The sequence below is a fragment of the Ovis aries genome, chromosome 6, assembly GCF_016772045.2.
Source record: "Ovis aries strain OAR_USU_Benz2616 breed Rambouillet chromosome 6, ARS-UI_Ramb_v3.0, whole genome shotgun sequence".
Taxonomy (NCBI): Eukaryota; Metazoa; Chordata; class Mammalia; order Artiodactyla; family Bovidae; genus Ovis; species Ovis aries.
The window spans coordinates 93,741,200-93,756,367 of NC_056059.1; the positions used below are offsets into that span (position 1 = coordinate 93,741,200).

General features: G+C 44.4%; 1 protein-coding gene across 1 annotated transcript in view; it reads left to right on the top strand.

Moving 5' to 3' along the window:
• The window catches only part of FRAS1 (Fraser extracellular matrix complex subunit 1), a 523,572-nt gene that overhangs the window by 259,678 nt on the left and 248,726 nt on the right, over nucleotides 1-15,168 (top strand). Inside the window, exon 15 of the mRNA XM_027970762.2 lies at nucleotides 11,616-11,759. Within this exon, the coding sequence (XP_027826563.2) occupies nucleotides 11,616-11,759 (144 nt within the window). The remainder of the gene's footprint in view (nucleotides 1-11,615; nucleotides 11,760-15,168) is intronic.

Below are 15,168 nucleotides of genomic sequence, written 5' to 3' on the forward strand. Positions count from 1 at the left end.
GTTTCAGGGTATCTGCCCTCTGATGCCCTCTTGCAACACTTACCATCTTACTTAGGTTTCTCTTACCTTGGCGTGGGGTATCTCTTCAGGGCTGCTCCAGCAAAGCACAGCCGCTGTTCCTAACCTTGGACGAGGGGTATCTCCTTACCACCTCCGTTCCTGACCTTCAACGTGGGATAGCTCCTCTAGGCCCTCCTGTGCCTGCGCAGCCACCACTCCTCGGGTGGCTCCTCCCGGCCGCCGGCCCTGGCCTCAGGCTCGGGGTGGCTTCTCCTGGCCGCCCCTGACCTCGGACATGGGGTGTCTCCTCCCGGCTGCCGCCCCTGACCTCGGACGCAGGGTAGCTCCTCTCGGCCACGCTTAGGGAGCCGGCTCGCAGCTGCCTGCGCTTATTCCAAGTTTGAGCACCAATCTGATTAATTCTCAACCAACAAAATCCAGTCTAGAGGTAAGGCAGGGTACACACACACACATACACAGGGCCCTCACCCTGACCTGGTACATTTTCTTGATTGATTCCATGAGTCAAGGCAAATTGGAAGTGGTCAAACAAGAGATGGCAAGGGTGAACGTCGACATTCTAGGAATCAGCGAAGTAAAATGGACTGGAATGGGTGAATTTAACTCAGATGACCATTATATCTACTACTGCGGGCAGGATCCCTCAGAATAAATGGAGTAGCCATTATGGTCAACAAAAGAGTCCGAAATGCAGTACTTGGATGCAGTCTCAAAATGACAGAATGATCTCTGTTCGTTTCCAAGGCAAACCATTCAATATCACAGTTATCCAAGTCTATGCCCCAACCAGTAATGCTGAACAAACTGAAGTTGAACGGTTTTATGAAGACCTACCAGACCTTTTAGAACTAATACCCAAAAAAGATGTCCTTTTCATTATAGGGGACTGGAATGCAAAAGTAGGAAGTCAGGAAACACCTGGAGTAATAGGCAAATTTGGCCTTGGAATATGGAATGAAGCAGGGCAAAGGCTAATAGAATTTTGCCAAGAAAATGCACTGGTCGTAGCAAACACCCTCTTCCAACAACACAAGAGAAGACTCTACACATGGACATCACCATATGGTCAACACTGAAATCAGACTGATTATATTCTTTGCAGCCAAAGATGGAGAAGCTCTATACAGTCAACAAAAACAAGACCAGGAGCTGACTGTGGCTCAGATCATGAACTCCTTATTGCCAAATTCAGACTTAAATTGAAGAAAGTAGGGAAAACCACTAGACCATTCAGGTATGACCTAAATCAAATCCCTTATGATTATACAGTGGAAGTGAGAAATAGATTTAAGGGACTAGATCTGATAGATAGAGTGCCTGATGAACTATGGACTGAGGTTCGTGACATTGTACAGGAGACAGGGATCAAGACCATCCCCATGGAAAAGAAATGCAAAAAAGCAAAATGGCTGTCTGGGGAGGCCTTACAAATAGCTGTGAAAAGAAGAGAGGCGAAAAGCTAAGGAGAAAAGGAAAGATATAAGCATCTGAATGCAGAGTTCCAAAGAATAGCAAGAAGAGATAAGAAAGCCTTGTTCAGCGATCAATGCAAAGAAATAGAGGAAAAGAACAGAATGGGAAAAACTAGAGATCTCTTCAAGAAAATTAGAGATACCAAGGGAACATTTCATGCAAAGATGGGCTCAATAAAGGACAGAAATGGTCTGGACCTAACGGAAGCAGAAGATATTAAGAAGAGAATACATGGAAGAACTGTACAAAAAAGATCTTCACGACCCAGATAATCATGATGATGTGATCACTAATCTAGAACCAGACATCTTGGAATGTGAAGTCAAGTGGGCCTTAGAAAGCATCACTACGAACAAAGCTAGTGGAGGTGATAGAATTCCAGTTGAGCTGTTTCAAATCCTGAAAGATGATGCTGTGAAAGTGCTGCACTCAATATGCCAGCAAATTTGGAAAACTCAGCAGTGGCCACAGGACTGGAAAAGGTCCGTTTTCATTCCAGTCACAAAGAAAGGCAACGCCAAAGAATGCTGAAACTTACCGCACAATTGCACTCATGTCACATGCTAGTAAAGTAATGCTCAAAATTATCCAAGCCAGGCTTCAGCAATACATGAACCGTGAACTCCCTGATGTTCAAGTTGGTTTTAGAAAAGGCAGAGGAACCAGAGATCAAATTGCCAACATCTGCTGTATCATCGAAAAAGCAAGAGAGTTCCAGAAAAAACATCTATTTCTGCTTTATTGACTATGCCAAAGCCTTTGACTGTGTGGATCACAATAAACTATGGAAAATTCTGAAAGAGATGGGAATACCAGACCACCTAACCTGCCTCTTGAGAAATCTGTATGCAGGTCAGGAAGCAACAGTTAGAACTGGACATGGAACAACAGACTGGTTCCAAATAGGAAAAGGAGTACATCAAGACTGTATATTGTCACCCTGCTTATTTAACTTCTATGCAGAGTACATCATGAGAAATGCTGGACTGGAGGAAACACAGCTGGAATCAAGATTGCCAGGAGAAATATCAATAACCTCAGATATGCAAATGACACCACCCTTATGGCAGAAAGTGAAGAGGAACTAAAAAGCCTCTTGATGAAAGTGAAAGAGGAGAGTGAAAAAGTTGGCTTAAAGCTCAACATTCAGAAAACGAAGATCATGGCATCTGGTCCCATCACTTCATGGGAAATAGATGGGAAACAGTAGAAACAGTGTCAGACTTTATTTTGGGGGGCTCCAGAATCACTGCAGATGGTGACTGCAGCCATGAAATTAAAAGACGCTTACTCCTTGGAAGAAAAGTTATGACCATCCTAGATAGTATATTCAAAAGCAGAGACATTAGTTTGCTGACTAAGGTCCGTGCAGTCAAGGGTATGGTTTTTCCCGTGATCATGTATGGATGTGAGACTTGGACTTTTAAGAAGGCTGAGCGCCGAAGAATTGATGCTTTTGAACTGTGGTGTTGGAGAAGACTCTTGAGAGTCCCTTGGACTGCAAGGAGATCCAACCAGTCCATTCTGAAGGAGATCAACCCTGGGATTTCTTTGGAAGGAATGATGCTAAAGCCGAAGCTCCAGTACTTTGGACACCTCATGTGAAGAGTTGGCTCATTGGAAAAGACTCTGATGCTGGGAGAGATTGGGGGCAGGAGGAGAAGGGGACGACAGAGGATGAGATGGCTGGATGGCATCACTGACTCGATGGACGTGAGTCTGAGTGAACTTCGGGAGATGGTGATGAACAGGGAGGCCTGGCGTGCTGGGATTCATGGGGTCGCAAAGAGTCGGACACGACTGAGCGACTAAACTGAACTAGAAAGGCATGAAAGTGCTTATCTTCCACTACCTCTGTCAATACTAGGCATTATAATTCTAATTACATTTGTCAGTTTGATTTATCAAAATGTAATCTTGGGACTTCTCTGGCAGTCCAGTAGTAAGACTCCGAGCTTCCAATGCAGGGTTCGCAGATTTGATTCTTGGTCAGGGAACTAAGATCCTACATGCCCTAAGGTATGGCCAAAATTTTTTTTATTATTTTAAATGTAATCTTGTTTATTAACTTATTTATACTTATTTTAGAGATTTATATGAAGGAAGTTGAATTAGTCATTCTTATCCACTCATGGCCCCTTTTCATCGTAGCCTGTGCCAGGCTATTCTCCTCCTTATCTATCTTCCTGTTTATTCCTTTTCTTCCCATTACCTGTCCCCACTTCCCTTCCCCACTTAACTATTCTAATGCAATTTAATGTGGATTTGTTGTATGCATGTGCTCTTACTGTTATGTATGCACATATTTTAAATATTCATACATATTGTTGTTCTGTTGCTAAGTTCTGTCTAACTCTTAGCGACCCATGGACTACAGCACACTAGTCTTCCCTGTCCTTGACTATCTCCCGGAATTCACTATAACTCATGTCCATTGAGTCTGTGATGCCATCCAACCATCTCATCCTCTGTTGCCCCCTTACCCTCCTGCCCTCCATCTTTCCCAGCATCAGAGTCTTTTCCAGTGAGTTGACTATTCACATCAGGTGCCCAAAGGATTGGAGTTTCAGCTTCAGCATCAGTCCCTCCAATGAATATTCAGGACTGCTTTCCTTTAGGATGGACTGGTTGGATCTCCTTGCAGTCCAAGGGACTCTCAAGAGTCTTCTCCAACACCACAGTGAACTGCATCAATTCTTTGGCGCTCAGCTTTCTTCACAGTCCAACTCTCACATCCATACATGACTACTGGAAAAACCATAGCTTTGACTAGACGGTCCGTTTTCGGCAAAGTAATGCCTCAGCTTTTTAATACACTGTCTAGGCTTGTCATACATATTAACAGATGAATATTTCGTTCTTTTCCTTTTTTTCTTAAATTTTAAAGACTAGAAATTCTTAGAGCCATTTGATGTTCACCGCACAATTAAAAGGAAAGGAAAGAGATTTCCCACACACTCCCATTCCCAGCATAAGCGCAACCTCCTAATTATCACCATTCTTCCCCAGAGTGTTATGGGCTTCCCCTTGGCTCAGTGGTAGAGAATCCTCCTGCCAGTGCAGGAGATACAGGTTTGACCCCTGGGTCAGGAAGATCCCCTAAATGAGGAAATGGCAACCCACTCAAGTATTCTTGCTTGGAAAATCCCACGGACAGAGGAGCCTGGTGGGCTATAGTCCATAGGGTCGCAACGAGTCAGAGGCAACTGAGCACACACCCTAGACTGGCACCTTTGTTACCATGGATGACTTTGGTTCCCTCACTGAACACTGTTTCTAAGATGCATACATGTTGCTGTGTGTACATCCAATCCTTCGCATCTAGTTGCTGCTCTCCTGGTCATTTTCACATCTCTGCCTATTTGAGAGAGTGAAGATGTTTTCATTTGTTTCTATTTTTCTATTATGAACTCCCTCAAGTACTTACAGGTTTTCAGAACACATGGAGACCAGGCATTGCAACATCAGGTGTTAAAGCTTCTGGTGGCAAAGGGAGGAAGGTCGAGGGCAGAGACCAGCTTGGTAGGGGCCAGAAGCAGGAAGTAAAAGGATCACAAATGGTAGTGACTCAGAGGACACTCTCCTTTTAGATTTGTCTGGAGTCTGTTGTCCATCCTTCTTAGACTAGTAGCCCTGGCCTCAGGTGCGGCTGTGTTGGAGGAAGAGAGTAGTTTGCCCAGCATCTGGGCTTCACTGTGAGCTTCACAGAGCTGTTCTCAATCAGTTTCCAAAGGGTTTTTGTTAATATTTTGTAGCAATTACAAGGAAAGAGTTCTACAGTAGGCAGCCTCTGGGCAAGACTGGAGCTCCTTTATGTAACTGCTGGAGGAATCCCTGTGGGCCCTGTTATTTCTTTTCGCTCCCTTTCTAAGTGAACCTTCCTTTCCTGTAGTCTTTTTCATCCTTATCCTTTCTGCCTTGTGTTACATTTTAATTTGCTCCCTTTATAATTACTTTGCTTTGGGCACCAGATGAAACGAGATTTCTTGGATCCCATAGGGTGTGCCACTCATAGAATCATGTTCAGTGTCCTCTGCTTTCTCAATACATCTTCTTGCCATATCCCCTTGAGTTAAGTACAACAAATATTATTATTCCCACTTTACAGATTAGGAGAGCAAGGGGCCAGTGAAGTTGAGTTTAAGATGAGAAAATTTTTCTCGTCCAACAAGAGTGTCTTACTAGAAATTTACTCACTGCCTCCTGATAAACTTTAAAACTTGGCAAGTCCTTTCTAGTCGTGTGTGAGTTGTGAAGGATAGTTGGCAGTGGCCACAATGTGGATAAGGACCAGAATGAAGGAATTTACCTTGTGTATGGTGTCTTGCTTATGCCTGGAGTTAAGGCTGCTTCATGTATTTGAGAGTGAAAACTTCTTGGCAATTTGGAAATCCTAACTGCAGCCTCACTGATGACTTTAAAAGGGCCACTAACCAAGTGTACTTGTTTTCTGGTAATGGACAGGAGACATTCCAGAAGTCCATGGAATGGTGAGAATCCAAGATTCCTTCTTTTCCCTGGGGTGGGCAGCTTACACTTGAAGGCTGAGGGAACAGGGATCTGTGTCCACTACCTGGGGTCTTTCAAAATCTTCCTGGAAAACAAGAAATGGTCCCTAGGAAGTATTTTAACATTTCCCTGGAAAAGGGCTGCCTTTTATTCTTTGAGTAGGACAGGTTGAATTTTTTTTTTTTTTTACAATCTTCTATTTCAAAATTATCAAATATGAAAAGAAGTTTGTTATTTTTAGAGTAGGGTTTCAATAGAGAGTTGCCAAAAAGAAGAGTATTTCATTCTCTTTCATTTTGAAAGGAATTGCTCAGCAAGCTAACACATGTCTTGTTATTCTCTGAAAGAGTCGGGGGCTTTCCAAAATAAATTATCTTCTGCACGTGAGATAAGATGATGGCTTTCTCTTATTCGTCCTCCGTTTTAATTTATCATCACAATATACACTTCAAACGCTGGGTGAGCTGAACATATATCACTAAGAGAAATTATGGTGAAAAGTCAGGGACTGACCTTTTATTTTTCATAATAACCCAAATGAAATAAAAGCTCCATGTAAAATAAGCCTGCAAGGAGAGATTATCTGCAGTAGCATATGTTCAGTGTTAGAAATTAGAAATCAATTGCAAAACACAGTGGGAGTATGTCATTATGAGAAATGACAACTCAAAAAAAAAAGGAAAAAAAATGACAGCTCAGCATAGTCCTGTGTTAAAATAAAAATCCCTTCTGCTGTCCTGCCTGGCTGAGGAACATGCCTTTTTCTTCTTCTTTTTTTTGTTTTTGAGATGGGAATAAAGAGAAGGTCCAGCATCACATTTGGCTCTCAGTGTAGATAGATCCATCATGGGCTTCCCAGGTAATGCTACGGTAAAGAACCTGCCTGCCAATGCAGGAGATGTAAGAGAGGCGGGTTCAATCCCTGTGTCCAGAAGATTGCCCTGGAGGAGGGCATGGCTGCACACTCCAGTGTTCCTGCCTGTAGAATTCCATGGACAGAGGAGCCTGATGGGCTATAGTCCATAGGTTGCTAAGAGTCAGACTGAAGCGACTTAGCATGCATGCACAGTCGGTAAGTAGCAGGAGAGGCACGTACAAAGGACCGCAGGAACCTAGAGGAAGGAGTAATTGGCTTTGTCTGGACAAGTTCAGCAAAGGGTGATAGACATAGTGATGCGTTGGGACACCTCTCAGATGTATGCAAGATTATATTCAGGGACCATAGATGGAGCCAGAGGCATTGCTGGCTGGGTCAGTTCTGTGTGGTGTGGGGTATCCAGACCCTTGATCATCACATGGTCTGCTTAGGGTCTCTGCTCCATAGAGCTGGTATGGTGGGAGGGAGGTAACAGCAGGCAGGGTGAAAGGTTAGGTAGGTCTCAGTATGTGACAGGACTGAGTGTCATCCCTAAGTCCAGGGCCTCCATCCTGCTCATCTTTTGACCCCTGTCCTCACTGGTAGCATTGGGGGTAATAATAAAAATATTCAACAAGTGGTATGGCAAAGATCAGACTGGTCAGAAGGACCAGAGACCCGAGACCCTTTCCTGTGCCAGACCTTTCATCGTTGGATATGGTGTCTGCAGCGTCCCCAGGGCTGCAGACAGAATATCAGGGAGGGTATCATTTACCAAACAGATTGTATGTATTTACCAAACAGATTGGATGTATTTGTACTGTATCAACTGTACAAATACATATATGCAGCTGATATAATGCACTGCCATCAGACAGTCCCTGAAACAACTCGGAATTGCCCTTTCATTTCTTATCTCCTCCTCTCCCCCAGGACAAGGATGATTTCATTCCTTAAAGATGTCTTGAGTTAATCTCCCTCTCCTCTCCCCACTGCAAAGTTAATACTCTAAAAAGCAAAACTGATCAATTCCTCTGCCCTGATTAAAACTTTTAGGGGGATGACGTCCAAGGTCCTTTACCTCTGCCTGCCTGACACTCATGATCTGACCCCTATTCTCTTTTTCACCTCACTCCCCATCATCCCGTGGGGACTTACTCCCTGGGGCGCTGGCCTACCTGTGGCAGCTGGGAAGGCCCTCCAGACTAGTCCTTCACCTTGCATGTGGTAGGTGCTTCTGTTGAACATAGGTGCTTCTGTTGATAGATTAGCGTGGCATGCCTTCTTAGAAAAGCAGTTGGATTTTTGTTTGTTTGTTTGGGTAACAGCTTTGAATCAACTCCATTTCCTCAGTAAGGCAGAAGCCCTTAACATTGGTAGACACTTCAGATAGTGACTGCAATCAGCTGTTGAGAGTAGTTGAATAAATGAATGAAAATTTTCATGTGCATTCAGGGTAGAATTTGCTACTGGGATCTTTGCATCCACGTATTTAGTTTTAAGTAGCGTCAGTGGCTTATCTCAACACAAGCAGTGCTTTCATGCACCATTTGTAAATAAGGTGGCAGGTATAAGAGGAGTTTGTAGAGTACCAAGCAATGTGCTCAACCGAGTTGACAAGAGTATGGACTCTGCCCCTATGGACCTTATGGTGAGGGAGCTCCCTAGTGAGGAAGCCGGACGACAAGTAAGTAAACTTCGTCCGGCTTTGCTTTCCACCTGCCACTCTCATCTCTTACCTGGACCAGAATAGTCAGCTCCATGCTCGTCTCTCTGCAGCATACAAGTCCTTAAGCTCTCTCTTCATGACATCCAAAGAGAACTTTTAAACATCTCAAGCAGGGCTTGTGTCTATCATATTTAAGTCCATTCTTGACTCATATCACAGTTAGGCTAAAAATCCTAATTTCTTTCCATGATCTCTAAGATCAAGTTTGATAGGGCTTCTGCCTACCCCTCCAGCCATGAATCAGGTCAGCGTGCCTTCTATTCCCCACTGTACCCTGAGTCGTCCACCAGGTGCAGTCACAAGAGGAGCCTCCAGTTCCTTGAACCCCCAAGCTCCTTTCCTTTTCCTTTGTTGCTGCTGCTCTCTGGCCCTCTCCATGGCTGGCTACGTCTCTTTCTTCAGATCTTCCTTAGTCAGTCCCTTACACTCCCACTACTGTTATTCTTTTTTTTTTTTTAACTTTTAATTTTATATTAGAGTATAGTTGATCAACAATGTATTAGTTTTAGGTGTACAGCAAAGGGCTTCAGTTACACATTTACATGTATCTATACTTTTTCGAGGAGAAGGCAATGACAACCCACTCCAGTACTCTAGCCTCTAGAATCCCACAGGTGGAGGAGCCTGGTAGGCCTTAGTCCATGTGGTCGCTAAGAGTCGGACACGACTGAGCAACTTCACTTTCACTTTTCACTTTCATGCACTGGGGAAGGAAATGGCAACCCACTCCAGTGTTCTTGCCTGGAGAATCCCAGGGACAGAGGAGCCTGTTGGGCTGCCATCTATGGGGTTGCACAGAGTCGGACACGACTGACGTGACTTAGCAGCAGCAGCAGCAGCATACTTTTTCGAATTCTTTCCCCATTTAGGTTGTTACATAATATTTAGCAGAGTTCCCTGTGCTATACAGTAGTTGCTTGTTGGTTATCTATTTTAAATGGATACATATTGATGGATGTATCATATTAAATGTATGGATGAATACATATTGAATGGATCCATTTAAATGGATACATAAAATGTACATATTAAGTCCAAACTCCCTAACTATCCCTCCTCCCATGCTCTTCCACTCTGGTAACTCTAAGTTCTTTCTCCAAGTCTGTGAGTCTGTTTCTGTTTTATAAATAAGTTCGTTTGTAACTTTTTTTTTTTTTCAGATTTTGCATATAATCAGTATCACAAGGTATCCACTACTGTTAGCTGTTAGGAAGAGCTCTTCCTAACACTTAACACAATTTGCATGTATATCTAAGTCTATTGGAGAGAAAAGTTGTCTGAAATTAAAGCCTTTCTTTGCAGTTTAGAATGACAGGAGAGGACTAGGTCTTGAGACTTGCCATGTAGGCTTCCTTTCTTCTGATTCCAAAGGGACACCTAATTAAGTTAGTTAGGTATAGCTCCCAAATCACCTGTGACCAGCAAAAGCATTCTCTCTGCCAATTCTGGTCAGAATGAATATCTCTGAAAAATAGGTTGTGCTCCATTGTAAAGAAAACATTTTGAAAATCAGGACACACTAACAGGGGCTTCCCTGATAGCTCAGTGAGTAAAGAATCCACCTGCAGTGCAGGAGATCCCAGTTCAAACCCTGCATCAGGAAGATCCCTTGGAGAAGGGAAGGGCTAACCACTCCAGTATACTTGGGCTTCCTAGTGGCTCAGATGCTAAAGAATCCACATGTAATGCAGGAGATGTGAGTTTGATCCCTGGGTTGGGAAGATCCCCTGGGGGAGGACATGGCAATCTACTCCAGTATTCTTGCCTGGAAAATCCCCATGGACAGAGGAACCTGGCAGGCTACAGTCCATGGGGTTGCAAAGAGTCGGATGAAACTAAGCACACAGCCTATACACTAACAGAAGGATGGATGTTGTTTGCCCTACAGACAGTGTACCAAATCTGAATATATTCAATCATTCAGAATAGACCTCTCTTTATAGACCTAAGATGAAGAGCAAGAATAAATAGTAATAAAACAATCAAACGCTGGAAAAGGAGGAGATGGTCAAACCTTAAAGGAATAACTCTGGTCTAGAAATAACATATAGTTAAAAATCTAAGGTATAAGGGAAAGGCAGGCTTCGTGAGTCCTCAAGATACAAGTTTAGAGCAGACGCTATAGGGAAACCAGAGGCTGAGCTGTAAGAGTTGGGAGGGAAGATGAGGGTGGGACAGCTAGGGTTGGGGAGAGGTGGAAAGGGAGGGAAGGAGCAACAAATGTCAAACAGTACTGGATCTTTCAAAGTCTATTCAAGAGTAAGAGTGCATCAGAATCAGTTCAGTCACTCAGTCGTGTCTGAATATTTGCGACCCCATGAACTGCAGCACGCCAGGTCTCCCTGTCCATCACCAACTCCCGGAGTTTACTCAAACTCATGTCCATCAAGTCAGTGATACCATCCAACCATCTCATCCTCTGTCGTCCCCTTCTCCTCCCACCCTCAATCTTTCCCAGCATCAGAGTCTTTTCAAATGAGTCAGCTCTTTGCATCAGGCGGTCAAAGTATTGGAGTTTCAGCCTCAACATCAGTCCTTCCAGTGAACACCCAGGACTGATCTCCTTTAGGATGGACTGGTTGGACCTTCTTGCTGTCCAAGGGACTCTCAAGAGTGCATGGCATCCCTCATAAGCAGATGCTCAATATGTTGGAGGTTGAGTGCAGTTATCTACTTTGACACTTTATTGTGTGGTTTCGAAGGCAAGGTGATGGAGGGCCTTCTAATTTCACTAGACTGACTGTATTTGTCTAGAAAATTATGATTCCATTCCCTGTGATTCCCATTATTCAAAAGCCTCTGGTTTCCTGTTCCAGTTCTCTTAGCAGTAATTTATAGAAGCTATGCCTCTGGCCAACAGGAAATGTTTTTCTTTTATTTTTTGGTGGAGAGTGGTTTTTTTCTCCTGTGGTGCACATATGTGCCTAGTGGTTTAGGACTGAAGGTTCCAACATCCTCCTTATAAATTCTAAAGCCTTTGAAAGAAAAATTGCAGTCAGTCTTTTCTACTCTGGGTTCTTCCTGCAGCCTGCCACGAGTCCTGTGCCGCCTGCTGGGGTCCCACAGAGAAGCACTGCCTGGCCTGCAGAGAGCCCCTCCACGTGCTGAGAGAGGGTGGCTGTGAGAGCAGCTGTGGCAACGGGTTTTACAACAAGCAGGGGACCTGCAGTGGTAAGTGCCCCACTTTGCAGGCCAAAGCGGTTTTTGCTCTTCCCGCATCCCTTGTTTCATTCAAATCATAGCACCAAAAACCATCGCTTCTACTCAACAAATATGCAAACGATGCTAAGTTTGCTTTCCCAATGGGTCTTCCCAGGTGGCTCGGTGGTAAAGAATCTGCCTGCCGATGCAGGAGATGCAGGTTCAGTCCCTTTGTTGGGAAGATCCCCTGAAGAAAGAAATGTCAACCCACTCCAGTACTCTTGCCTGGGAATTCCCATGGACTGAGGAGCTTGGTGGGCTACAGACCACGAAATCGCAAAGAGTCAGACGTGACTGAGCACACACGTAGCACATTAGAATTGGCAGTGTTTTAGTAGTTTGTGGAACATGTTTTTCCCAGTGACAGAATCCCTTTGAATACCTTTGTTTCCCAACTGCTTGTTAGGTTGGGTGCTCTCTGTAACCTTGTCCTGCATGCATATGAAGACCACGAGACTCAGGCCACTTGCTTCAGACCCATAGCTGGAGGGAGAGGAGCCCAGCTTCCATATTTTCATGGGGACCAAGGTACTCTTTGGGACTCCCAGGCCAGCCAAGGGCCACCCTGCTTTTGATGTTTGTGCCCTTGAATTGAAACTGAGGCAGTTATTGTCTATTCAACTTTCCAGACAACTGCAGACAATAAGAGTTAACCCAACTTCGTGCTCCTTGTGCAGAGCACAGTCCCATGTGCTAAACATTAACGCACTGAGAGGCAGGAACATGTTGGGAGAAAAAGCATGACCTGGGGCATTACTTAATCTCTTCCTGTGTCAATTTCCCATTTGTTAAATGCGGACAATAGTCCTACCTGTGGGAGACAGAATGGCTCCTCAAAGATGCAATCAGTAGCATGTGTGAATATTCTGCCTCAGGTGGAAAAAGAGACTTTGTAGGTATGATTAAGGAGAAGGCAATGGCAACCCACTCCAGTATTCTTGCCTAGAAAACCCCATGGACAGAGGAGCATGGTAGGCTGCAGTCCATGTGGTCGCTAAGAGTCGGACACGACTGAGCGACTTCACTTTCGCTTTTCACTTTCATGCATTGGAGAAGGAAAGGGCAACCCACTCCAGTGTTCTTGCCTGGAGAATCCCAGGGACGGGACCCTGGTGGGCTGCCGTCTATGGGGTCGCACAGAGTTGGACACAGACTGTAGCAACTTTGCAGCAGCAGCAGGTATGATTAAGGTAAGGATCTTGAGGTAGGGGTGGTTACCCTGGATTATCTGAATGAACCAGTGTAATCACAAGGGTCCTAATAGGTAGGCAGGAGGATCAGAATCAGAAAAGGAGACCAGAAACAGAAGCAGACTTTGGGAGCGATGCTGGGAAGGGACCATGAGCATGCAGGCAGCCTATGGAACCTGGAAAGAGACAAGGAATAAACAAAGAAATGGATTCTCCCACCCAGAGCTTCCCAGAGTAATGCAGTCCTGCTAATGCTTTGATTTTAGGACTTCTGATCTCTTAAGCTGTATGATAATAAATGTGTGTTGCTTTAAGCCACATCTGTGGTCATTTGCTACAGCAGCACACACCTAACTCAGAAGGCCATGCCAAGACTGAATTAATGTAGGTGAGACATTTAACACAGTGCCTGGTACAAAATAAGTGCTTTGTGTTTAGTGTTTAATCCTCACAATTTTCTGAGGTAGTTATCATCATCCTCTGTTCTCAGATGAGGGAGCAGAGAGACTAAGAAGCTTGCCTAAGGTCACAGAGCTAATGAGGTGCAGAGTTGGGATTCATGCTGGGTCTTCTGGGTTTAGACCTTAACTGCCTAATAACTGCTCTGGTGCTGCTAGACCATGATCCCTCTTTATGCACCTCTGCCCATTTCCGGTCCCCTCTCCTCCTTTCCCTTGACCCTCTTCTCCTCCTTCTTCCTTATCTTCCTGTGCCTGTGTACGTGCATACTCAGTCATGTCTGCCTCTTTGTGACCCCATGGACTAGAGCCCACTGGGCTTCTCTGTCCATGGGGATTCTCCAGGCAAAAATACTGAAGTGGGTTGCCATTCCCTCCTTCAGGGAATCTTCCTGACCCGGGGATCAAATCTGCGCCTCTTGCATCTCTGTCAGTCTTTAGATCAGCCAGCTATCCCTGTGGCTGTTCCACAGGGTGAGCACCTGAATGAAAGGTTTGAATCAAGTTTCTTGTGATGGTCAATATTGAAAAGTCAGATGACATTAAAAGATTTTTTAAATTTATTTTAATTGGAGGCTAATTACTTTGCAATATTGTAGTGGTTTTTGCCATACATTGACATGAATCAGCCATGGGTGTACATGTGTTCCCCATCCTGAATCCCCCTTCCAACTTCCTCCCCATCCCATTACTCAGGGTCATCCCAGTGCACCGGCCCTAAGCACCCTGTCTCATGCATTTTTTTCTTTTTTATAACTAAGTCCACTAAATTAAAATAATGTGCAGCCCATAAAACATTCTCAAGTTATTATGCTCATTTTGTTTACTGAGCAACAGCACACATGAGATGATCTCTGAGACTTGACAAATTGTCTCAGAGAAGAGAGAGCTCTTGGCAGCTGCTTGCTTAAAGCCATGCAGGGATCCATCAGTATCTCTGGTGTGAGAAACCTCACTCGATTTGGACAAGTCACAGGTGGCTTTTGTGTGGATTCAGGAGAGAATGAGGAAAGAACCAGGCTGCCATTGCCCTGAGCGTTTTAATCTTTTTCTGCCAGCATCACTTCCCTGCTCAATTAAGCCAGATGTATTCCCCTAAGGTTGGCAGATGTCAAATTTGCACTAATTCAAAGGCCTGGAGGCATCTACCCTTTTAATTCCCCAAGGAAGCTGGCTACTGTCACTGTCGGGATCGGTGACACAGACCTGCTACCGAGATGACGTTATCTGGATTGAGAAAGCAACTTTTGCTAGGGATGCGTGTATGTAAAAGGAGTGATACCCAGTTAGTGTGAGCCTGAGGCAGTGAGGGGTGGGAGTCTACTTGGGCTAAGAGGTTGAGTGAAGAAAACCAGACCTTCTTACAGACTGGAAGAATTTAAAAGAAGACTGCTGAACAGGTGGCTTTGGGAGAAAGTATACATCTGAAATGCTATCTGTATACATTTTGAAACAAAGCAGAAGGAGAACTTTCAAACACAAGGATGGACCACTGCTGACATTAGTCAGCCAACCAGTCAACTGACCATTGGTTAATTAGCGAATGCCTGCTATGTGCTTAGCAGATACTAGACTTTGTGATGCCATTGGCATTGACCAATGGCCCTTTTGATCGACAAAGCTGGAGTTTACGCTCTTCATAAAATTGTTCGAGTTCTGTTAGTCTGTGTCAAATGCCTTCAGAAAGGTTTGTATAAATATGTTCTAAAGCAACGGTGAACGGAGTGACTG